Genomic DNA, 22,394 nt, shown 5'->3' with positions numbered 1-22,394 from the left:
GCTGAGCTTTACACGCCATGGCCACTCAAACGGAGTCCGTAGTGGAAGTACCCAGAACCAAATCCACAAAGCCTCTAGAAAAGTATATCCATCCGCCCGAGTCAAAGCAAGATCGTGAGTTGCCAGAGATCCGATTACCAAACATAGGATACTAAGACGACACAGTGAAATATGCGGACTTGGTCACGATTGACCTGTCCGAGTTCGATCGCCCTGGTGGAAAAGAGAAGCTCGCAGCGCAGCTAAAGGATGCCGCGCACGAAGTTGGTATATACTACTCCCGTTCCTTACCTGTCTCATCAATCCCATTGAACACCCAGTTGATGTACCGTTGAACAGGCTTCTTCTACGTGACCAATTTCGGTCTCACCCAAGAACAAATCGACCGGCAGTTCGCCATCGCCAAAGAATTCTTCTCACTCCCGGAGGAAGAACGACGGAGTTTCCGCGCCCCCTTAGAAGAAGGAATCTACAATGGCTACCGACCTCTGGGTTCGATCGAGATCCTGCCCGGACTCCGCGACAACATCGAATTCTATAACATTATGAAATTCCTCCCCCAATACGACCGGGACCACCCAGACGTCGTGAGACGCTACTGGGAGGAAATCGAGCAGTTCCACCGCCACTGCCACGAGCATATTGCCTATAAACTCTTCCAGCTGCTTGCGATCATCCTGGAACTCCCAGAGGACCAGCTTGTGGACGGACATCGCTATGAGGCCGAATGCGACAGCGGCCTCCGCTACATGTGCTACCGGGCCCGCACCCCCGAAGAGAACGAGAAGTACAAGCATCTCTACTCCCGTGGACACACGGACAATGGCACCATCACCTTTGTGTTCCAGCAGCCCGTCGCGGCTCTCCAGGTCAAGAAGTACGATGATTCCGAATGGGAATACCTTCCGATCCGTCCAGGAACGCTGTCGGTGAATATCGCTGATATCATGACGATGTTGTCGAACGGGTGGTTGAAGAGCGGCGTGCACCGCGTCATTGTACCCCCTGAAGACCAGCAACACCACGATCGGCTCGGACTTCTCTACTTTGTACGACCGAGCGATCGCTTGAAGTTGAGGAGTGTGGATAGTCCGTTGCTTCGGAGAGAGGGGTATCATAAAGATACTACCGACATCGATATCCCAGCACCTGAATGGACTCGGGCGAGGATTAAGAAGAACTGGACTCGGTCTCCGACGGATCTGGGTGAGAATGTTACGATGGGAGGATTCAAGGCCAAGGTGTTCTACGAATAGTTCATTGTGTTCTTGCTCTATGAAGTCTACTCAGTTATCGATTAAACTCTTACATGACCAATTGAACTCTCCTTATCTCGAAACTGAACTGCCCTTCTGAGAACTAACTGTATACCTTGCTTAACAGACCACTGGTAAGCCCTCTCAGTGGATTGCTCTATGCCTTTTTGCCAAAGAATCCTTCACAACAAGGCAGCAAAGCAAGGAATCAGCAGAGTGGCGATGTACGATCTGTGTGGGGGTCCTTCTCACCATCCATAGTCAACGTGCTCGAAACTTGGCGTGACCATGAAGCCGAAGTGGGGTAGTTCGTATGAATTACTACAGGTTGGCCAGCGATCTAGAGCGCGGAGTAAGAGATCCACCTGAATTAGTTCAATTGTGCAGAGCGCTAACGACCAACTTGTAACCGGGCAGCCAGTGGGACTGGTGATATACATTGGAACCCAGCGGGCGGGCCGCTCAAATCCGTTTGATCAGCGCTTTGGCCTCATGTTCTCAGGTATCCACCACACATGTCGTATCCTTTGGTGAATAATCCACGGCGGGGGTTCAATTTCCATGCAACTAAAGAGCAGAAAGAGGGGTTTCTGCATCGACAAGAAGAGGGGTAGACGGAAAGAAAACAGGGGGCAAATTGTATACTTTCTTGACTAAAAGCTACTAATCAGCTAGACTCCGTCCACGCATCAGGGCTCAGGTAGCCACCGTCTCCATCCGAACTTTACAACTTATGCGCCCTCGTCCTCCAGGCCACGGCAGACGCACGCAACATCTCATTCGTAAGGATCATGACGCCCTCATCAGCGCCAATCCCAGGCTTCGAGAGCAGAAAGCCCGGTTTCGTGGCCAAGGCAACATGCGCCGTAACCCGGGCAGAAACGTCAGTTTCATTGGCCGATCCTCCAAGACAGCAGCCCACGCCCTTGTCCTGGCAATAAAGTACGGCGTCAATGCTGTTATGTACCCCTCCCAGATCAGGCATCTTGATCTGCACGTAGTCCACGGCGCCCGCATCAGCGAATTTGCGAATATCCTCTAGCGTATTGCACCATTCGTCGGCGACAATCTGGACGTGAATCGAGCGCGCTCGCAGGAGTTGCCGTAGATCTGCCAGTCGTCGTATTTGCTCGGACTGAGTAGGCGCGATGACCGGGGATTCAATGAGCAGATCGTATGGCTGGGCGGATCGCTGTACCTGGGAAAGGAAAGACGCCAGGCTGTCATTGTCGGGAAAGAGATCACCAATTGTTCCGTAGACATCGAAGTGGAGTCGAGGACGGTATCCAGGGCTTCCTCGCTCCTGAACACGTTGAGATACTGTCTTGACGTAATCTATCAAAGTTTTGCCGTTAGGTCCTATGTCGTGGACATGCACGAAGGAGGCATGGGGAAGCATTGGGACCCGTTTCATAATCATTCGGTCCAGTTGTAGGTGATCGTTCCTGTGACAAGAGGCCAGAATATCAATCGGATGGCGTGACAGTGCAGTCCCCCATTCGCGCGATATGATCTCAGCCATAGTACATCGATGCACTAATGCAGTGGCGGCGAGGAGCGCCTGCGTGATGCCATATCTCACGGCGGAATGCAATTTGGCCTGCTGCAACTCAGGCCAGGGCCCATCCATTCTGATTGCATTTTCTCGGAATCGAGCAAGGTCGCATGTAAGGAGCCGAGGTTTGACGACAGACTCTAAGATAGGGAGGTGCTCTTCGGCGATGAAGAGGGGATCCCGAGACGCAGCCCCGGAAAAGATCACGTCGGCACAGTCGCCCACTGCAATTGTCCCATTTGGGAGATGTAGGAGGATAGAGATAGCCTGGCCGGCTTGTACTACGCTCTTGAAACCGGGTGTTTGGGGGGGTACATTGTCAATCAGTGGATCATATGTTGGACTCTGTCGGACTGCTTGGAGGTCTTTCACGAAATACCCGGAAAGCCCGACAACAAATTGGATCTCAGATGCGTACATGGTACTTGATTCAATTGATAATACCCTGATTCTAAAGGTCTAGTACGATGCAAAGTACATACATATATACTCTCGGGGAAAGCCCACCTAGTAGTTCCATCTGTGGGGATCACTTCCCACCGGGAGGACGCTGGACATGGAGATGTGATCGGCGTCAAGATCCTGCGCCTAAATTGAACCCGTCTAACTAATGATGCTAGGATACCTGTAGCGATTTGTCCATCCGAGGAGTCGTCCCACTCCGGGTTACAGGGGAGCGTATGCTCGTCTACAATGTTGACCAACATTTGAGGTCACAAAGACATAAAGATATGGTTGAGTCGTTAAGGCAGTGGTATCCTAATCTTAACTGTATTTTTGGACAAGCCAGAGATCAGTAGAGGCTTTTAGCTTGCAATAAGACTTCATTGCAGTCAAATATTACTTAGTGGTAGTGATACTCTAGCAATTGATATGACGCAAGTATTAACGGGTGTTTTCACCGGGTGGGCCTGGGGACAGAAATACTAAGGGGGGTATACCGTTGGGGGACCCGAAAGGATGTCGAGCTCAGGCCTCTCGACTTGGAGAATGAGGGGAGAATGTCGAGGAGAGAGGAGTAGAGATTGAGAAAAGGCAGGAAGAAAAAGAAGAAGGATGCGAGAGTGGAATGGCAGAATATGTCTGAGACGCGGGAAAGAAAGATAAAACCAAAAAGAATGACCGACGCAGGGATCGAACCTGCAATCTCTTGATTCGTAGTCAAGCGCCTTGCCATTGGGCCAGCCGGCCAATTGTTGAATTAAGTATGCAGTAATTTGCTATATATTCCATCATAATATTGTAAAACCACTTTTGAAATTTGAAGTGATCCCTAAAGAGGTTGCACATGTGTGAAGCGATTCAGGGACCATAATCTTACCATAAACCGGGATCTAACATGGTGCAGCTACTATTTACCTTAAGGACAACTTTAAAGTTAGTTTGGTGGGCTTATTTAGCATGCTTCCGCGAGACTCAAGAAGTCACCTTATTGGAAGTATATATCTTCAAATCCCCGGGCTATTCTGTTGTAGTTAGCCAAAATATTTCACCTGGAATGTGTCCAGGCTAGCTCCCAGCCTCCAAAAGGACGCGCCATGGACGATATCCAACAAAGCTAATACTGGTACGTAACTGGAACCTTTTATTTCGGGACAGTAGCATGCCTCAATTGGGGTTGCTTGCCAAGTTTCGAATACGAGCTTCGATATAGCAGTTGAGCTACGTGGAAACGGGAAGAATATGAAATTATCAATCTTTGATTTCAAATCAGCATTGAGTCACAATAAGGTGTAATGATAGAGCTTTCCCCGGAATTGTGTGAATATAAAAGGCTTTGTGATGACGGTCTAATTTCAGCCGCCCAAGGAAACAACACAATCATCCATACCTTACAATGTCTAAGCACATAAGCATATTCGGTCTCGGAGCCATGGGAACGGCCCTGGCAGCCAAGTACCTCGAACATGGCTACAAAACAACTGTCTGGAATCGAACTACTGCAAAGGCCACCCCGCTCGTTGAGCAGGGTGCCAAGTTAGCTTCTACAATCTCGGAAGGCATCAACGCCAGCGACCTCATCATTATATGTCTCCTTAACAATGAAGCTGTCGAGGGCATTCTACGGGATGTATCCAACAATTTGTCCAACAAGACTATTGTCAACCTTACCAATGGGACACCAAACCAGGCTCGTCACCTTGCAAATTTCGTCACCTCCAACGGAGCACGGTACATCCACGGCGGCATTATGGCGGTCCCCACTATGATTGGCTCTCCACATGCTGTCCTTCTCTACAGTGGAGGATCACTTGAGCTTTTCCAGAGCATCGAAAGCCATCTGTCTCTCCTTGGGACGAGTAAATTCCTCGGTACCGATGCAGGGTCTGCCTCTCTGCATGACCTGGCTTTGTTATCGGGAATGTATGGTCTCTTCTCCGGGTTCCTGCATGCGGTTGCTCTGATCAAGTCCGAGCAGGGTAAGACAGCTACCGGACTATTGCCGCTTCTGACTCCATGGTTGTCGGCAATGACGGGATATCTTGGTTCTATCGCGAAACAGATCGATGAGGGAAACTATGTCACACAGGGATCTAACCTGGACATGCAATTGGTCGGAGTGGAAAACATTGTCAAAGCTGGCGAGGAGCAAGGGGTCTCCTCGCAGATGATCCTTCCGATAACAGCGTTGATAGAGAAAGCAGTGGGTGAGGGCCATGGGGGCGAGGATCTATCAGCGCTGATTGATTATATGGAGGTGAAGAAAAGCTTGGAGTAAGGGGCCGCTATATTTCTGTGTTGTGGTAAAACTACTCTGTGTTCATTCTATTATCATATAGTAGCACGTGGCAAATGAACCTCTTGATTCATCACCAGTTTACATGTCTGGGCTTGGGAAGTGGGCCCTCCTGAGTTTGCCGTTCACGGAGAAGAGATGAAATTCTGGAGGATGAAGACCATAATGGACTAGAAAACTCAGATGTCTGTCTTTGTGAAGGTGAGGATATGCAATAGACGGTGGAGCTCATAGGATGTAATACCCCCTATTTTTGATAGCTATTACATCAACATACAATATGTTTTATATTATGTTTGAATCTGGTTAACAGTACTCTCGTTGAGATATACGTTGAAGAGGAAAGCTGACATGAGTGGTAGTTACTTGTTTATAGTCTAATCTAAGGGGAGAATGATCACAAGCCAAAAATGACCGCTACGTCTTTATAGCACCTTCATTCTATGTATGCATTACTTAGCATACGTATATTGTAGGCCGACAGTAGTCTTGTCCCGCTCAGATTCACCACTAATGCGCCTTCAATAACGCCAGCCCGCCATCGAGTGTCACCTCCGAGCCCGTTGTAAAGGTTGCCTCGAACGCGAGGAACAAAACGGCACGCGCGACTTCGACCGGTTCTCCAATTCTACCCAGGGGTGTAGTCTGAACGCCCTGGTTTTCGAACTCTCGTAGATCATCACACGAGGCACCTGCGACACCCATCGTTGGGGTCTTCACAAAGCCAGGGGAGACCGCGTTTACACGAATCTTCCGACTAACTAGCTCTGCTGCCAATGTCTGTACAAACGACCGGACGGCAGCCTTGGAGGCCGAGTACGTCGCCATGCCTGGGATGCCGACCTGGTTTGCAACCGAGGTGGTGAATACAATGGAACCACCATCTTTTAGGAGAGGGGAGAGCTTCTGCGCCACAAAAAAGGCACCGAACACGTTGGTGTCGAATGTTCGTCGGAAAGAGTCCTCTGATACGGTAGAGAATGGCTCTAGAGAGGCATAGCCAGCGTTGACAAAAAGAAGATCGATGCTTTGTCTAGGGCCAAAGAAGGACTGCGCCGTCTGAACAAGATCAGATATGGCCGCGGTTGAAGTGATATCGCATGACACAATCTCGGCCTTATCTTTTAACTGTTGTTTTGCTGCTTCGATGGGTCTAAGACTTCGGCCGGTGACCAGGACTTTTGCACCCCCGTTAACCAGAAGCTGAGCTGTCGATAGGCCGATGCCATGGCTACCACCGATAATGACCACGTTTTTGCCTGAGTATGATGCCATTGATTTTGTTTGGAAGAGAAAGAATACCAAAAGATCAAAAATTGTAGACTTCTCGCAGGGAATGCTAGAGATAGGTGACTTCCTCGATGGAATTGCTCCCTTAATTCCCTGATCGCAATCCTATATTTATACTTCCTGGACTTGAAGGTGCCCCCTACTTCCCTATACAAAGGCCTAGCAAGATCGGAGCACGAACGACATCGTGCTTCGTATCGAAGGATTGGCCTCGTATTCATGCTTGGCATCTGTTAATGGAAACGCCTAGCTGCCATCAGAACCACGATAATTGTATATAATTTGATTATAAATACAAGCTTGTTTAAGGTTACGTGACTCACAAAAAGACTCGCGTTCGATAGTGATATTACATTCCTAAGCAATCTTCGATGCAATTCTATGCAAATGGTTGAAGAAAAAGAAGATTGTTTCGTTGCTGGACCATGGCTTTTCAGAAAACCTTGCTTTCCGGTTCTCAATCGACAATCGTTTGAGTATTCAGCTATGTAGTATCTTTAAAAATATAAGAGCTCTTTATGATCTCCAAAATGTTGGGGTCTTCCAGCAAAGGAATGCGTTGCAAATTGCACCCCCACAAATACAATAATGACGGCTGGTAGTTGGTAACTGGCTACATGTATATGTGCCATAACACACCGGGGTTCAACAGAGTTTCCTTCTAGTGTGACACCCCTATATTAGAATTATACGAATTTGCAATTATTTTCTCTTTATATTCTGCTACGTAGCTCATGGATGCATTGCGAGAATATGCGATGACGCAATCTTGTGTGCCACTGCCTTGGGGAGTGTTTAAATAAAATATTAAAGTGTTTTGGCTTGATGTATATATGTATAGTTCTAACTAAAAATGAACGAATGAGAAGTTAAAAATACAGAGTGTTGTCGACCACAGCTACCACCTTCACCTCTTTAGTCCCTGATCTCCCACCACCTAATCTAGCAGCTAGCCAGGGGCTTGAACTTGCAAGTGTTGCTAGCGCCGGAGGAAACCTTCTTGGGCTCCTTGCCGTTGTTATCGGTACCCTGGTACTCGACACAGATCTCCTTAACGCTGCTAGCACAGCCGTCAATAGTGGCAGAGTCGCCGAGGTTAGGGTTGATGCCAACAAGAGTCTTGCCGCCGCTAGCCTTGATACCGCTGATCTGAACAGTACGCTTGAACTGCTTCTTGCAGTTGCCGCAGGAGCGGTACAGCTTGCCGAAGTTCTGGACAGTGAAATCCTGGATGATGGCAGTGCCGCCGCTGTTGTGCTGGATGACCTTGTCCTCGGCGCCCTGGGCACCACCGCCGATGACCTTGTGGACGCCGCTGCCGGTACCCTTGAAGGTGAGAGCATCTATACATATTTATTAGTTCACTGCATACAATGAATAGGAGAGAGAAGATGTGAGATGGCGAATGAACATACCCTCGCAGACCTCTTGCCACCAGACGTTTTCAATGGTACAAGAACCCTCGCAGTGCACACCCTCAATCTGGTCAGCACCAATGATGGCGTTGCGAAGGACACCACCGTCAGCGACAATGAAGACAGCGTCCTTGTCGCCACCCTCCTTCTGACCGGTACACTTGACACCACGGTCGAAGGTCTTCATGCCACCATCATAGGTACCCTTGACGTAGTAAGGTTCCTTAAAGGTTTGGCTACCCTTGGAGGCGGGAATGGGGAATGCAGCGCGCTCGTTCAGCTGGTGGAACTTCTGGTGCGAGGAGGCATCGTGAGGGCTGGCCAGAGCCGAGGTGAGGAGGAGGGGAACGAGGAGAAGTTTCTGGTACATGGTGGATGCGAGGAGTGGTTGATAACTTGATAGCGAAGAGAAGTTTGATTCAATTGTTGCTCTGCTTGTCTAGAAGACTCCAATGAGGGAAATGGCGAGGTATTTATACTTCTTCCAGGGGTATACGGACCAGAAATCTGGATGATTACATATGAATGGACAATCTAATAGTCTTGGTATGTCTTGTTTCAATTAAACACACGCGGCATTGTTGAAAAACCGGGCGTAAGGGCGAAACAGCGGCCAGACTGAAGCGCTCCCTAGAAGTCTACCAGAACATAGTCTTGAGCTCTTTGAATGGGCTCCTTGGTTGGGTGTCTCCACTCGGACCTACATTCCCTGAGCACTTGCCGGCCCTTTAGTTGACAGGGTCTGTTGAACCTGAGGATTAAGGCCTCCTTGAGTATCAATCCGCGACAACCGGGCTTTCTCCAGACATCCGATTGGTGGTAATGAGTCAGTAGTTTGATTTTCAACAGCTATTAGCGCATAAAGGGTCAATTTCAGGTCCGTGTGGTGAAATAATCCAAAGGGTCCTGACTCCTGACTCGGGCAGATCCCGGATCAACTCAGGCTAAGTCTTGCAACAATAGGCCTCACACAAGCAAGAGGTATAATAGTGCGGCGTGATCCACCTAATTAGGAAGATACGGGGAGGACCCTAGACTTCTAATGGGCTCCTTTGGCTATTTAGCTATATTTAGGGACCCTACTTGTTTCACTCTAACGGAACCTTTTCCGTGGCGCAGTAAGCTCGACTTCCAGCGACTAGTAGAGACGCCGGTACGAGCAGTACAGTTCCACGGACCACTATAAAACTAGTAACCGTGGAACGGACGAGTGCGAAGTTCTGCCGGAGAGAGAGACGTTTCCAGACGATTAACTTGTGGGCAAATTGACTCTTTTTGTTAACATAAGCCCTGAGTGTATGATGAGTGCTCTGATACCGCACAACCTAATAACTTACAGTGACCTCCGGTCCTTGTTATCGTCGGGAATGGGTGATAATCGCAGGCCAAATCCCGCATGGTCAAATTACCGACCACCAGCCAAGGCTTGCCAAGCCAACCTTATGTTTCAAGTTGGCTCGGGGATGAAATAGTGTAAATAGTGTGGCATACAGAGGCCAGAGCCTAATGGGCCATCCGGAAGTTTCTGCGCGAAATTCGTTAATTCGCCGTGATATCGCCGGGAGATCGTGCACTTGTACGGAGTAGAATTAGCATCATCTTGATAACCAATCGGTTAGTGACAATGCGCCACACGTATATGCAGATCCTCTACAGGCCATACAAGACATTATGCTCATAAAGGGGAGATAATTACTTGCATGTGATTATCACCTTATAGATTAGATATCGGTTAATTAGCATTATTATGTGCAGCAACTCCTTGAGGTTCGGGCGAATGCATAACAACAATAATATCGAAGGGTGGCGGTTTCTCAACTATATTCTAAAGATAGCTACTTGCACAGGAGGAAATAAGCGAGTGGTAACTTCATGGGACAAGTGTAGATTGGTCAAAACAACTAACCGTGGATATTCTGAATTCTGGTCACCTTGCCTAACAAGCTCACGTAGTCGAGAGCCTTTATACCCTTAGCGAGATGATCGAGTCTTCCCATGTTCAAGCATTTGATCAATCTGTGTCAGGTGTCAATGCCAGAAAATGCACGTTGATATTTCCTCGGTGATTTTAATATAACCGAGAGATTGAAGGACAGAGTTGAGGGGCACATCTCGACTTGTGTAGAGCTAATGGGACCAAAAATTCTTGAACAAGACCCACGGAATAGCTCCTAAGTACCTTGCGAAGCCTTCTTAAATGTATTCCTAGCACTATTTGGCAAAGAAGGGCTAATAGGACCACTAAAGAGAATGAGTCTAGATCTATATCGTTTTTTCGGTACACCTATGGATTCCAGGGAAATATCTACTTAAGCTATACTGAAGGTTCATGCCAAGAGGAGTCTACTGCACAGTAACAGCATTGACTAAAAGTCTAGTAACGCTGACCTGGGCGCTTGGATTGTTCAGAATGATCCACCACCTGGGACCCTGGCACTATGGCGCACGGCAAAACCTGATTGGCTCCCCGTGTCAGGGGTGATGTGGAATAGAATGAAATATATATGCAAATACTACTTGGAATACCCGATCTATATACACAGTACTCCGTTCACAGTACCAGAAGAACCCAAGATCTGTCGATTCACATCCTTTCAGAAAAAAACATTCGGCTTCTCGCGTACATCATATGATGGCACACTATTCCGTATAGGGCAGTTCCGGGAGATATCTCGGATTACCGGACTGGGGGCGGTGAAACCAGTTGATCGGCAGATCGTAAACACCATGACTTCAGCTTCCCCCTCCCCCGTCTCTGTTTCTTTCTGTCTTTCCTTCTCCCGACTTCCAATCGCTTCGTCAGACCGAGGAAGATGTTTCTGAATATGTCTACGCTCCCTAGGGGATCTCTGAAGCCATATGCGGCCGAATTCCTCGGAACAGCCCTCCTGATTGTCCTTGGAGATGGAGTGGTTGCACAATGTCTCCTATCCGATTATCAATATGGCACTTGGCTCTCTATCAACATGTCCTGGGCAGCCGCCGTCTGTATCTCCGGCTATCTTGCTGACCCTAGTCCAACCATCAACCCCGCTGTCACCATCTGTACCGCGCTCATTCGGCCTACACCAGGACAATGGAAAAAGCTGCCAGGTAAACTGATCGCCCAATTTCTAGGTGGTTTTGTTGGTGCGGCCCTGGTGTACGTCAACTATCGGTCGGCCATTGAATCCTGGGATCCCGAGTATACCATTCCAGGCGGGTCAATTTTGAGTCCTCAGGGACACCATTCGGCAGGCATCTTTTCGACTTATCCTGCCTCCACTTTGGGGTCGAATTGGGAGGCAGCCTTTAACGAGGTGCTTGGATCGGCAGTGCTCATGTTTGGAAGTCTTACCATTTCAGACCCGTCAAATGCTCATCGGTTCTATTCTCCCCAGCTTTCCAGTTTTCTGCTCCTTCTTGCGATCGGTGCTTCTTTGGGTTGGCAGACCGGATACGTACGTGCCTAGTTGAAATTGGAATTGGAAATACAATAAGCTCTTGCATTATATACTAAACTGATTATCTAGGCTATCAACCCGGCGAGAGACTTCGGCCCGAGACTGTTTTCTGCCATTATATATGGTAGAGAGGTCTTCACTGCAGCCAACTATTATTTTGTCGTCCCCCTGTTCGCCCCGATCATCGGCTGCATTGTGGGGGCTGCAACATATGACTCTCTCCTCTACGAAGGCGAGGGCTCTCATATTACGGATGCTCTCGATAAAGTGGGAGACCGGGATGGATCCCTCCGACTGGATTGAGTAAGCTCCATGACCGGTGATCGACGTCTGGTGAACATAGCGATGAAGGAATGACGTGTTATTTAGCTGAGGTTGGGTGATGTTGAGAGTAAGATATTGATTGGATATCTTCTTCATGATACGACATGATGCTTTGTATGGACATTACTACGCTTGAAGTTGCTTGAACCTTTATAAGTATGATGCTGCTGTTGTATAGATGACGCTATAGAGTATAGATTACCTTTGAATATATGTTTGTGTGTATAGTTACATGCTTGTGTGCGTATTACTCATAGAAGGTACTTTATACTATACTATATTAGGATATTGTACAAGGGCACTAAACATACAAGTGAAGCGGGATGTTACAATACCAATGGCTCTGACTGCGGAATCTCTTTCACCACGTAACCTAGGGAGCGGACAACTTGATCCCAACAGAGACACCGTTGTGCTCCTAAGGATACGCAGAATGCTATATTGCCCCAAATGGTTCACCCTATATGACTATGGTCAATTTGACTTGTTGAATTATTCCACCTTTCCTCTCAGTAGCCACTGGTTTGACCATTACTTCTGCCTATGCAATTGCCCATATTTTTGTGGCTCCCTTACATGAGCAAATTTGACATAAGTTCCTTCGAACTTGATACTAGATTGGGAGCTCTTAACATTGACTATTCACTAATAAGTAATTGAATGCACATAATCGTCAATTCGAGCAGTATCACTATCCCAACTTAGCTCGTGGAGCTTAGTTTGATTCGTCGCATCTTTCGGGGAAGCTCCGGGATATTTCTTGTGCATATTTTGACCGATGTAAGAATACTTGTTGAATCGCTTGGAATGCCTATAGTGATAAGCTTAGCGAAGAAGCAGCCGTATAGTACACAGTCCCTGTGCAACATATGACGTAAGGAAGGTATTGTTAGTCGCACAGAGTCTAATATAGCTCATTTACTGTGCCACCGACATGCTTCGTTCTACGGACGGATTAAACTGCCTGACAACGAGAATGCTGCCCGGCCTTACCAAGTAACCTGGCCCAAGCAGTTCGTTGCTGTTACTCTGTAGCCATGCCTTTGGGCGATTGTAATCTACCGCATGATACTGTGGTTACCTACCACGACCGTTCTACCAATATTTCGGGAGCCTTGTCTCACGCGCAGCATCGGACAACACGGATAGCATGGACGAGATACTCTTGCTCTCGGTAACTTTGATGAGTTGAGCATCTAAACGTGTTACGGCCCAGGGGTGTTGAAGAACGAATGTACCGTGCAAACCAAGCTTTTAGTATGACACATTTCCTGATCTGTAAAGCTGAAGAGGGCCCAGGCTCGATATAATAGTATCACTGCAAAGGACTGCTGGGTTCATGGTAGAAAAGGCGACAGATATCGTACCATTAAATTTGACATCTCAGAACGCCTAATACAGGCGTCTAACCGCTGCTTCAGGATATAAATAGCGGGCTGCTTCCCGAACAAATTACCTCTTATTGCTATAAAGCGGTAGTACCCATAAGGGATATCTCAGTGGGACCAGACCTTATCAAACTGTTGTTGAGAGTATCTTCAAATGAGACCCTTAATCATCCTTGTTGCTTGCGCCAGCCTCGTCGCCTCTGCCGTGACAAGGACACCAACAGCAACGCCTGCCATGCACAGTGGGCTTGTGGAGGGATTTTCGTTTCCCGAAGAGGGCTTGTCGATCAGGATTGGTGTGTATTCAAGATAAGACATCGAATAGACATCCTAGCATGAACTGACCATCTGTGCTAGACTCGAATTTTGCCGGTTTCCAGGCATGGTGCACCGCACCAATTTGTATGGCCACTTGCGCTCGGCTCGGCTATAGGTGCTATCGCTGTGTTGCACTTTCTTGCATGTGCAGTAATGGTGACTGTTGAAAGGGCCCTGTGAGGGCGCATGCTGTTGTTGGTCAGAGTGAAATGGAGACTGCGCATAGCCCCTTGCGGCTGGTTGGGTATTATTTGGCGGGTTGTGGTCTAGATATATTCCCTTTTTGATAGTAATGTAGCCTACAAGGTTCCTACTTTGCCCCAGCACGGATTTGTGACATTACTCGTCGATGTACTGTGTGTTTAGAGGGTGTAGAAATCAGCCTTGATTGCTTCTAGCGACTGAGTTGTTTTTCAGACATTATGGAATTACATATGCTTTTGATGGGCTGCCAGGACTCTTAAGGGGTTAATTTTATACCAGAAATAGATCGGATTTGATGAGCCGTGGGTTTGAGGGATAATTTGGAGTAGCTTCTGTATACAAACAAATGTGAGGTATGTGGTTATTTAAAAGCTCATCACGTCGCCCCTGTGACTTCCAGCCGGAAGGGAAAAACTGTCTGTATAGTATTTTCCAATAGTTTACTCTTGAACTTGATAACTCGCTGACTTTAGCTTGGCCTAAGTAGTTGAGAATGGGGTAAATCAACTTCGCAGAGGTCCTTGTCGTAAAATGCCCACATAAGATTAATAATTATAAACGGCTTACTGCTGCTACTAGCCTCTAGTTCTTCATACATTAGACTTCCAATCTCTCCTTCATGGGTCTTCGAGTAACCATCCATATCCTTGAACCTGGATGCCACCGCTTTACGAGAATCTATCACTTGCGGCCTGTTCAGCCCCCGAGCTAATAATCATGTCATTAGCCTCTATAACCTACAATGATCATCAGTGAAAACGAGAGAAATAACATACAAAGACTCTTTTGAGCTCTTCTCTACTTCTGCAAGCCTGGCACATGTCCGTGCAATGTTGTTGGCTTCAGAATCTAGCTCCCTGAGAAGCTTTATTATCGCGTTCTAAATACGGTATATCAGATCTGAGAGGATACCCGAAGTTGGAATTAAGATTCTTACCTTGGCGCTGCCATGCCATTGGGAAGACAATGATGTGTAGTATTGAGACGCTTGCGCGAGTCCGGCGTGTGCCTGTCTACATCCGCTCTGCTCACGCGCTTCAAGATTGGAAGGTGTTGCAGCAGCAGCGGTGAGGGTAGTGAGGAGAGCAACGGATAGTAACTTGGAGAGATACATTTTGAAGTTGCTAGTGATTTTAGGGAGACAGAATGTTGTGTGGTGTGTAACGGATCTTCTGAGAATGCTGATTGAAATGAAATCATGTAGGCAAGCTGCGTACAGTATTTATATGGATAAAGTGCTATTCTCGTGATAGCTTCAGTGCCCGAAGGAATATCAAGCACAGCCCTCGCTAAGCCATTGAGGAGCGCCGCCGCAATGAACCTTGTAGAGAATATCCAATGAGGCTCCACAAGCCAAGAATGATGTCCGTTTTAGGCGTTCCAAATGGACGTTAGGTCAAAAGCCATTGGGCCGCTATTGACAGATCGTCGGAGCCTCACTCGTATTCATAAAGACTGCCATTTGGCCATTTCGTATCCTTCGGGTGACAACCAATCAATGGGGACTTTGGTCCCTGGCTAGACTGGACTAAACAAGGGTATGAGCCGCTGAAAGTCATGAATAGTGACATGTCAGTCGCTCACTTAAATGAGATTCCGCATACACTTAGGAGGCACTGGTCGGATCTGACACTTCATTGGATGACCAGACCCTCTTGGTACCAGAAGTAATGGGTTCGATTAGCAAGGTGTCGTGAGAAAAGGATGTTGAGGTTTGAATGAGATTCTACGAAGACTGCCGGCCTTACGCACCTTAGCCATTAAAAGAATAATACCTCAAGGATTGAGTTGAAGCTAAGAACGATGATCAATGGCTGGTCCTCAAACAGGTCAAAGTTCTTAAAATGGCGCACAGCCGCAAAGCGGATTGATTCAAGTCAAGTCCCTAGAGCCTGCGGCGAACAATAGGTCGGCCAGCCCGTATAGACATCGAGCCTGGTTTCTCAGCCTCTACTAGATAAGCGAACCTTGGTATGGCCAGTGAGAGAGACATTTCCCATCGCTTCTAGCAAGAAGATGAGGAAATTGACGTAGATTTTAAATGAGCTCCTAGTGTACATGTTAATTCCCTGTACAAGATCATATAATGTTTCTAGGGTAATGATTGGCTGTGAGAGGAAGCAAGTCAATGCACTCTTTCCTAAATTTGACCTCCTAAAGAAAGGCCTATATTCATATGACTTTACATTTTTCATTCATGTTAATCAACGTGCAGTCGTAGCCGAAAAGAAAACTTACAAATTAGACAGCATAGCTGTGCTCTTGGTCGAACCACAGAACTTGGCAGAGTAGCCCCTAAGATTCTATTTGGCTCCGTTATGGAATCTAGAACGTGCTAATCGCACTCGATGCCACTACTAGGCTTAGCAAAAGTCCAAACTGATCAGAGTACTCATAACATACATCACCGCATGAAATTGGCCTGTACAGAGGCGGATGCTCATCATCTACGCAGGATGGAACAACCTTGCAGACCGCCTCGGGGTTGAACCCACAGAAAAACGGTATCGAATAGCGCGAGTCCGGCTGACGGTTATATACCCTGTGGACCGTAGATTTAAACCTATTGTTCGAGAGGCGTTGAAGAAAGTCCCCAATGTTGACTACCAGTGTTCCTTCAATTGGGCGGGCGTCAAGCCACTCATCCTGAGCCGACAATACCTGCAAGCCACCGGAGTTGTCCTGCCAGAGCAGGGTGAAGCATTGGATGTCAGTGTGGGATCCAATGCCGACGTCAATATCTGAGTCCGCTGCGACATCCGGTATCCCCGGATAGTGGATATAGAGTGCATCTGCGCCTGGATGAGTGGTGATATCGTCAAAGTAGTCTTCACGTTCGCCGAGCGCGAGAGCAAAAATGCGGACCAATTTTCGGGCTAATGTCAAGCGACTCTCCCAGAAGGAAACTGTCACTTCCCGAAATCCTGGAAGACGGCTAGTTCCCTTCCAGATATAGTCATCATCGTTACGAGACCGGCCTTGTTCCAATGCACTGTTAGGGTCGGTGCAGGTTGGATCAATTCTTGAGTCGTATCGCATAGAGAAAGTCTCCTTGAGATCTGACGTCAAATGTCAGCCAGGAGCAGGCACCTTGAACGAATTACTTGTCTCTCGTCTCTTTACGATTGACCTGCGTGCTCCCCACTTCGTGGTAGCCAGCTGAAACCTTTGAGGCACTAAAATCAATATTCATCTTCTCACTTAGTGGCTGGTTGAAGAAGGTCTTTGCTTGCATCAGGGAGTTCTGAATTAGTTCCCCAGGGACCCCATGATTACGGATATAAAAGAAGCCAGTATTCTCAGACGCGGCTTTGATCCTGGAAGCCAAGGCTTTTCTTTCCTCCAGACTGCCATCGATGGGCGCTAAATCAATGACTGGAATTTCATCATCGGTTGGCAATCTACGGGGTGCAGTTGACACGCGGCGTAACACCGTGCCATTGGCGCTCAACAGTTCAATTTGTGTGTACGGTTGCGTAATCATGGTCTAGTTAGAGGAAGCTATATCTTCAAATAAGAGTCCTATGTCAAAACATATGACTTGAATCTGGCCAGTCCGGTCATGATATGACGGTATATATACCCAACACCACCTCTGCATTCGCCGACCACGGCAGTTTATGTGGGGAAGATAAGCCATGACATAACCCTATCCAAACATTGGCCGACCCAGGGAACGATCCCTGCCATACTTCGAGCGTTGCCAGGATGCCAGATCCGGTGATAGGGAGGACTCTTTGTCTGATGCGCCATCCGCGGGGGTTATCTTCGTTTTGTACCACTTCAGAAAAAGCATGGAGTCACAAATCGGCTGACTACGTGAGCTAGCGATGCGTAGCTATAAATCCGCCTGTAGGAGCTGTCCGTTGGATGATACCTTGCACGGTGGTCTAGTACCCTGTGTAGGTTCCTCTTCCTGTATGAGTCACTATGAAAGTCTTAACTACTCTACACGAGAAATTGATTGTGAAAAGTGTCGACCGAGATGGCACCCTCAGACGGTGGAATTTCTGGACGATGACTCGATAAGGCCAACAAGGGTGCAAGATCGAACATGGACTCATATCACTTACTTAGCCTTTTGGTTCTCAGCATCGGGAAATATAGGCAATCTCTACGCTGCTTCGGCAGGCTTAACGGTCGGACTGTCTATGTGGGAGTCAATTATCTGTCAACTTGGGGGGCAGATCTTAGCGGGCATTCTCATGGCTCTAAATGGTCGCGCTGGCGCACTGTATCGTATCCCTTTCCCTGTTTTCTGTCGGTCCAGCTGGAGTCCATTGGGGGCTCTTTGACCTACGCTTAACAGTGCAGTAATGGCCATTGTCTGGAACAGTGTCAATGCTGTCCAGGGTGCGCAATGTCTCAAGTATGCCGGTCCTGCCTGTGCAATTCATAGCGCTGATCGTCGCTAATATGAGCTTGCCCAGCGTACTGCTGCGTTCCATTTTCCCATCCATAGCGAACATTCCAGCTACGATGGGCTCTAAATCTGCCCTTACCAGTGCGGGAATGATATGTTTTTTCATATTCTGGTACTTGCATCCATGGTAGCCGTTTTGTGCCTCGCCGGTAAATTTGACATTATGTAGGTTTGTGAGCTGCGCATTTTTATTTATCCCTATACCAAAGATGAGGATATTAGTATACATTAAGGTGGTAGCTTCTTATAGTGCCACTGTCGCTATGCTGGCTTGGACACTCTCTTTATCTGGATCTTCCCAACATACACTTCAGTCGCATTCAACTATACACGGCACTGAGAAGTCTTGGATGGTGGTCAAATTCTTCTGGCCAGGGCTTGCGAGTGTTGCCACCTTCGTCTCCAATGCTGCTGATCTTCAGCGATGTGCTAGGCGACCGAACGATGTTGTTTTGGGTCAAGTGTTCAGCTTTCCTATGGCCAACTTTATCATGGCCATCATGGGTTCTGTGATAGCTGCTACCAGTGAGCCTATACTTGGGGGGGTGTTTCGAAATGAATGTCCCTCGTTAACAGCTGGTCTGACCAATTCAGCTTATATGAAATCCCATTTATATACTCGAATGTCTCATGGACGGGGATCGCTATACAGCTGGAAACCGAGCGGGCTGCTTTTTCATCTGTCTTGGCTTTTTCTATTCAAATATCTTTACCAATATATTTGAGAACTCCATGCCGTAAGTTTAATACAGATTGCTGTTGCAGTAGCTCACTACGATCTGATTCACATACAGAGTGGGAAATGATATAGCAGCCTTGCTTCTCAAGTACCTCAAAGTCAAGCGTGCCGTTTTCATATGCGCAGGCAAGCAAGCTTTAGTCGAAATCTCAACTAGGCTCTAGTCACTAATTGATGAGTACAGCCCTCTCGTACGCCATCTGCCCATGGTATCCACTGTCCTCAGCTGTTGTTTTCATCAAGTTTCTCTCCTCCTATCAGATTTTTCTCTCTGCGATTGCTGGAGACCTACTCTGCGACTATTACCTGATCCCCCGAGGCCGCCTTTGTATCCCAGAGCTATACACCATGAATCCGGAGGGTCGCTACCACTACCTACGCGGAATCAATTTCCGTGCTCTTGCAGTATATTTAGTCTCAATAGGCCCGAGCTTATATGAATTTCTAAATCAGCTTGGTGTAAAGGCACCGCTGTCTATTCAGCGGTTCTATTACCTTTCCTATCCGACGAGACTGCTGATTGCATTCTTGGGATATTATCTATCATGCCTTTGCTTCCCCATCGTGGTAATGGTGAGGAACTGAGGTTGGTACGTGCCTAGAGAGTATATTGATGTGCACGATTCCGCCAGAGATGATGCTACAATGGACTTTGGCGCTGTTGATATTTCGAGGCAGGAGAGTGATGCGTTTGACTCCTTTGTTGCAGAAGGTATAAAGCGAGACGAAGCTATAAAACGGGCTATCACTTAATCTATACTATATATTTAAATGCTTTTTCGCTATTTCTCTCTGTATGTGTTTGGAAGACTGGTCTTCATTCATGGTACACTTACTACCATGCTGAATAGGGGTGGTGGCGAGCGTGGACAGCTGGTACCTCTGAATCCTTTTTTCTGCCTCTTTTTTTCAACATTTACCTTAGTATATAAGATAATGTCGGACTCATCGCTCTCTTATTGCCATTCTCTTTTTCTCTCGTCTAGGTTATGCTCTCTGTGAAACATTAAGCATGTATTCGCGTGATTGGCCACGAGAAAACTGGCCTTGTTGCGACAGGGAACAACACTCGCCATTAATTTCACAATAAAAGTATAAAGGCAATAAATACGGAGCATGGACTCGGAGAGTTTATAGTTCCGTTTAAAATATCCCTTGCATGCTATCATGCACTCGGCAAGGGTTTCTCTACGGTCTACAGGACTCACTCGGGGTGGCAACCGTCGCAACAGTTTGGATATCTTGCTTCTCTCTCTTTTTCATGGGCTACCTCATAGTCTCTACCAAGTTAGATATTCTTCAGCAAACCCCAGTAAAAATAATCTTCTTCCAACCCAAGAGAACATAGCATTCCGAAGCCAAAAACACGAATGAGAATGATCGGATACGAGTACCCAAGGGATAGCAATACAGTTCACAATAAACTAATCGATTACTTCCTTAGCATCGCCTAATGATCAGCCACAAAACCTTACAAAGTAGTAGCCACAATAGAGGAATCAACCCCATGCATGACCTTGGGAAACTTGCACCCGTTATACCCAGGACCCAGGCAATTCTCCCTGGGACACCGATGACCACAGACACAGCTTTCCTCCGCACACCATACGCCCCTCGGACAGACTCTCAACCTAGCAATGTACCTCAAATCTTCCACCTGCTGAGACCGAAGCCGGGACTCATGATCATGGTTGCAGGTTTCCCCGTAGGGACATGAGCCCACAATATGATATGGGTTGCACAACTTCCGCTGCTTCAAAGCATCTACGTTCTCTTTCGTGGAATATCGCAGGGGGGGATCGACACGCTGGCCGGCCGCATTCTTGCACACCGCTAACCTGACGGGGCTGCGGTTTCTATTCGAAATTCGAGCCGAAGCAAGGGGTGAAGGGGATCGTCGATTCATATCCGACGTTGATTGTGACCGAGGGAGTGTTGTTTTCACTGCTGAAGCGTAGTTCTGAGGGGGTGTCCTCGGCGGCGTGACATTGCTGAATGATATCCTTCTGGAGGTTATTTTGGTCGACCGAAAAACGTCTGGGAAACTTGTGGTTGCAAAATAGGGTGCCAGCTCCTTCATTTCACGCGCGAAGGAGGGTCCTTCAACAAGAGAGATACGGTCGGACTCTCGATGTGGTCCCAGCACGCGTGCATATCCATTGTCCGCAGACGCGCAGAATATAACACGCTGACAATGAACATCGAGTATATCCTGCTCAAACAGGGCTGACCGATAAACTAGTAAGTAACTTCGTATGCCATGTGCTTGAGAGATTCATAGCCCACCTCGTAATTTCACGTCTGAGCATTCCTTGCCATTTCCTGCGTCCACGAAATCGCATAGTCCGTTTTCCATGTTGAATCCCTGGATAAACGCCTCGAGTGTTCCGTCGACAGGGGCAATGTTCGTATCACGGTACGTCTTTGACAGGCCGCTCACATTGGCATATACACGAATCCTACACTGGATCCTGGGGTTCGCCTCGGGGTCAAGTTGAAATAGGTAGTCCTCGACCGCTTTTCTCAGAAGCTGTACGGCCTTTTGACCGCCATCATATCCACTTTGGATGAGGTGATCTTGGAACTAAGAATAGAGTAAGTGTCAGCTACGAAAGGTGTATCGGATGGACAGGGGATATGGGGGATTAGGAGACTCACATTCATACCGTCACCGTCAATGAGCACAGAAACAAAGCTCAGTCTAGCCTGTATGGTATCATATCAGACGGACTCACCCTAGAGGCAGGCAGGGCGCCGACTCAAGACTTACATGATCACGGTTCTTCAACTCCAATGCCTCTTTGTCTTTGCTTGACTTGTCCTTGTACAAACCAGCGAGCTCCTTATAGTTATCGACTTCATCATGTGCTTTTGTGAGATCCTGCCGCAGCTCCTCAACTTGCGAGAATAGTTCCTGGATACCATCCGGCTTAGTTAACACGATCCGTGTATTGGATATAGCTCCGGACCAACCTCGATGATTTTCTCTTTACTATCCTCAACACTGCTCAGCTCTCTATACCGCCTCCTCATATCATCTAGATCCAACATCGCGCTAAGTTATTAGGAAAAGTAGTTACCAAGATACCGAGAAACTCAAAAAGACACAGTGGCCGTACTTCAAATGTACAGGAAGAAGACATTGTACCATTTAAATTCTATCATAAACATAGTACTACGTTGGGTATAGTTGAGGCAGAGCGAGGTATACGGCAGCCTTGCATTGACACGTCAGACTAACACAACATAAGCCACATCACAACGGCCATTTTGCTTCGCCAGTTGGGAGTAACCATGAAGCT

General features: G+C 47.5%; 10 protein-coding genes and 1 non-coding gene across 11 annotated transcripts; 4 read left to right on the top strand and 7 right to left on the bottom strand.

Annotated features, from left to right (window-relative positions):
- Window positions 1-17: 17 nt before the first annotated feature.
- BDV37DRAFT_294780 (putative oxidoreductase, 2OG-Fe(II) oxygenase family) lies at window positions 18-1,256 on the top strand (the record flags this gene model as incomplete). Its single annotated transcript, XM_032089714.1, has 3 exons — window positions 18-114; window positions 166-267; window positions 340-1,256. The coding sequence occupies 3 exons, from the start codon at window positions 18-20 to the stop codon at window positions 1,254-1,256; spliced, it is 1,116 nt and encodes a 371-aa protein (XP_031940516.1).
- A 724-nt stretch (window positions 1,257-1,980) lies between these two features.
- On the bottom strand, window positions 1,981-3,231 carry BDV37DRAFT_294779 (putative methylaspartate ammonia-lyase; the record flags this gene model as incomplete). Its single annotated transcript, XM_032089713.1, has 1 exon — window positions 1,981-3,231. One exon carries the CDS (start codon window positions 3,229-3,231, stop codon window positions 1,981-1,983), a length of 1,251 nt encoding a protein of 416 aa, XP_031940515.1.
- A 699-nt stretch (window positions 3,232-3,930) lies between these two features.
- Window positions 3,931-4,002, bottom strand: BDV37DRAFT_t130. Its single transcript has one exon. It is a non-coding gene; the product is annotated as a tRNA-Arg (tRNA).
- Window positions 4,003-4,648: 646 nt separating this feature from the next.
- Window positions 4,649-5,530, top strand: BDV37DRAFT_283991 (NAD(P)-dependent oxidoreductase; the record flags this gene model as incomplete). The annotated part of the gene is made up of 1 exon (XM_032087416.1): window positions 4,649-5,530. One exon carries the CDS (start codon window positions 4,649-4,651, stop codon window positions 5,528-5,530), a length of 882 nt encoding a protein of 293 aa, XP_031940514.1.
- Window positions 5,531-6,058: 528 nt separating this feature from the next.
- BDV37DRAFT_283990 (putative short chain dehydrogenase) lies at window positions 6,059-6,823 on the bottom strand (the record flags this gene model as incomplete). The annotated part of the gene is made up of 1 exon (XM_032087415.1): window positions 6,059-6,823. The coding sequence occupies one exon, from the start codon at window positions 6,821-6,823 to the stop codon at window positions 6,059-6,061; it is 765 nt and encodes a 254-aa protein (XP_031940513.1).
- Window positions 6,824-7,727: 904 nt separating this feature from the next.
- On the bottom strand, window positions 7,728-8,623 carry BDV37DRAFT_294777 (pectate lyase; the record flags this gene model as incomplete). Its single annotated transcript, XM_032089712.1, has 2 exons — window positions 7,728-8,181; window positions 8,254-8,623. 2 exons carry the CDS (start codon window positions 8,621-8,623, stop codon window positions 7,781-7,783), a joined length of 771 nt encoding a protein of 256 aa, XP_031940512.1. The 3' UTR covers window positions 7,728-7,780.
- A 2,400-nt stretch (window positions 8,624-11,023) lies between these two features.
- BDV37DRAFT_250863 (aquaporin-like protein) lies at window positions 11,024-12,217 on the top strand. The gene is made up of 2 exons (XM_032082228.1): window positions 11,024-11,693; window positions 11,766-12,217. Exons 1-2 carry the CDS (start codon window positions 11,067-11,069, stop codon window positions 11,997-11,999), a joined length of 861 nt encoding a protein of 286 aa, XP_031940511.1. The 5' UTR covers window positions 11,024-11,066; the 3' UTR covers window positions 12,000-12,217.
- A 2,259-nt stretch (window positions 12,218-14,476) lies between these two features.
- BDV37DRAFT_147012 (uncharacterized protein) lies at window positions 14,477-15,184 on the bottom strand. The gene is made up of 3 exons (XM_032078910.1): window positions 14,868-15,184; window positions 14,707-14,810; window positions 14,477-14,638 (listed from the first exon to the last, which is right to left on the bottom strand). Exons 1-3 carry the CDS (start codon window positions 15,042-15,044, stop codon window positions 14,599-14,601), a joined length of 321 nt encoding a protein of 106 aa, XP_031940510.1. The 5' UTR covers window positions 15,045-15,184; the 3' UTR covers window positions 14,477-14,598.
- Window positions 15,185-16,255: 1,071 nt separating this feature from the next.
- BDV37DRAFT_283986 (isopenicillin N synthase family dioxygenase) lies at window positions 16,256-17,414 on the bottom strand (the record flags this gene model as incomplete). Its single annotated transcript, XM_032087414.1, has 2 exons — window positions 16,256-16,989; window positions 17,054-17,414. The coding sequence occupies 2 exons, from the start codon at window positions 17,412-17,414 to the stop codon at window positions 16,256-16,258; spliced, it is 1,095 nt and encodes a 364-aa protein (XP_031940509.1).
- A 346-nt stretch (window positions 17,415-17,760) lies between these two features.
- Window positions 17,761-19,845, top strand: BDV37DRAFT_294776 (permease for cytosine/purines, uracil, thiamine, allantoin-domain-containing protein; the record flags this gene model as incomplete). Its single annotated transcript, XM_032089711.1, has 9 exons — window positions 17,761-17,791; window positions 17,868-17,896; window positions 17,929-18,205; window positions 18,245-18,299; window positions 18,361-18,480; window positions 18,523-18,978; window positions 19,096-19,148; window positions 19,277-19,665; window positions 19,699-19,845. 9 exons carry the CDS (start codon window positions 17,761-17,763, stop codon window positions 19,843-19,845), a joined length of 1,557 nt encoding a protein of 518 aa, XP_031940508.1.
- A 718-nt stretch (window positions 19,846-20,563) lies between these two features.
- On the bottom strand, window positions 20,564-22,143 carry BDV37DRAFT_283985 (CCCH zinc finger DNA binding protein; the record flags this gene model as incomplete). The annotated part of the gene is made up of 5 exons (XM_032087413.1): window positions 20,564-21,318; window positions 21,379-21,676; window positions 21,751-21,798; window positions 21,863-22,006; window positions 22,066-22,143. The coding sequence occupies 5 exons, from the start codon at window positions 22,141-22,143 to the stop codon at window positions 20,564-20,566; spliced, it is 1,323 nt and encodes a 440-aa protein (XP_031940507.1).
- Window positions 22,144-22,394: the final 251 nt, after the last annotated feature.

Source organism: Aspergillus pseudonomiae (genome assembly GCF_009193645.1).
Source record: "Aspergillus pseudonomiae strain CBS 119388 unplaced genomic scaffold BDV37scaffold_42, whole genome shotgun sequence".
NCBI lineage: Eukaryota > Fungi > Ascomycota > Eurotiomycetes > Eurotiales > Aspergillaceae > Aspergillus > Aspergillus pseudonomiae.
The sequence above is the reverse complement of the archived record's forward strand: the minus strand, read 5'-3'. Positions and strand labels throughout refer to the sequence as shown.

Bases quoted from the DNA above. Each gene is read 5' to 3' on its own strand.
- BDV37DRAFT_147012 (XM_032078910.1), bottom strand. From the start codon at position 15,044: ATGTATCTCTCCAAGTTACTATCCGTTGCTCTCCTCACTACCCTCACC. The intron at 14,811-14,867 runs GTAAGAATCTTA...TACCGTATTTAG, and splicing joins AATGGCATGGCAGCGCCAAG to AACGCGATAATAAAGCTTCT. The intron at 14,639-14,706 runs GTATGTTATTTC...CATGATTATTAG, and splicing joins AAGAGCTCAAAAGAGTCTTT to CTCGGGGGCTGAACAGGCCG.
- BDV37DRAFT_250863 (XM_032082228.1), top strand. From the start codon at position 11,067: ATGTTTCTGAATATGTCTACGCTCCCTAGGGGATCTCTGAAGCCATAT. The intron at 11,694-11,765 runs GTACGTGCCTAG...CTGATTATCTAG, and splicing joins TGGGTTGGCAGACCGGATAC to GCTATCAACCCGGCGAGAGA.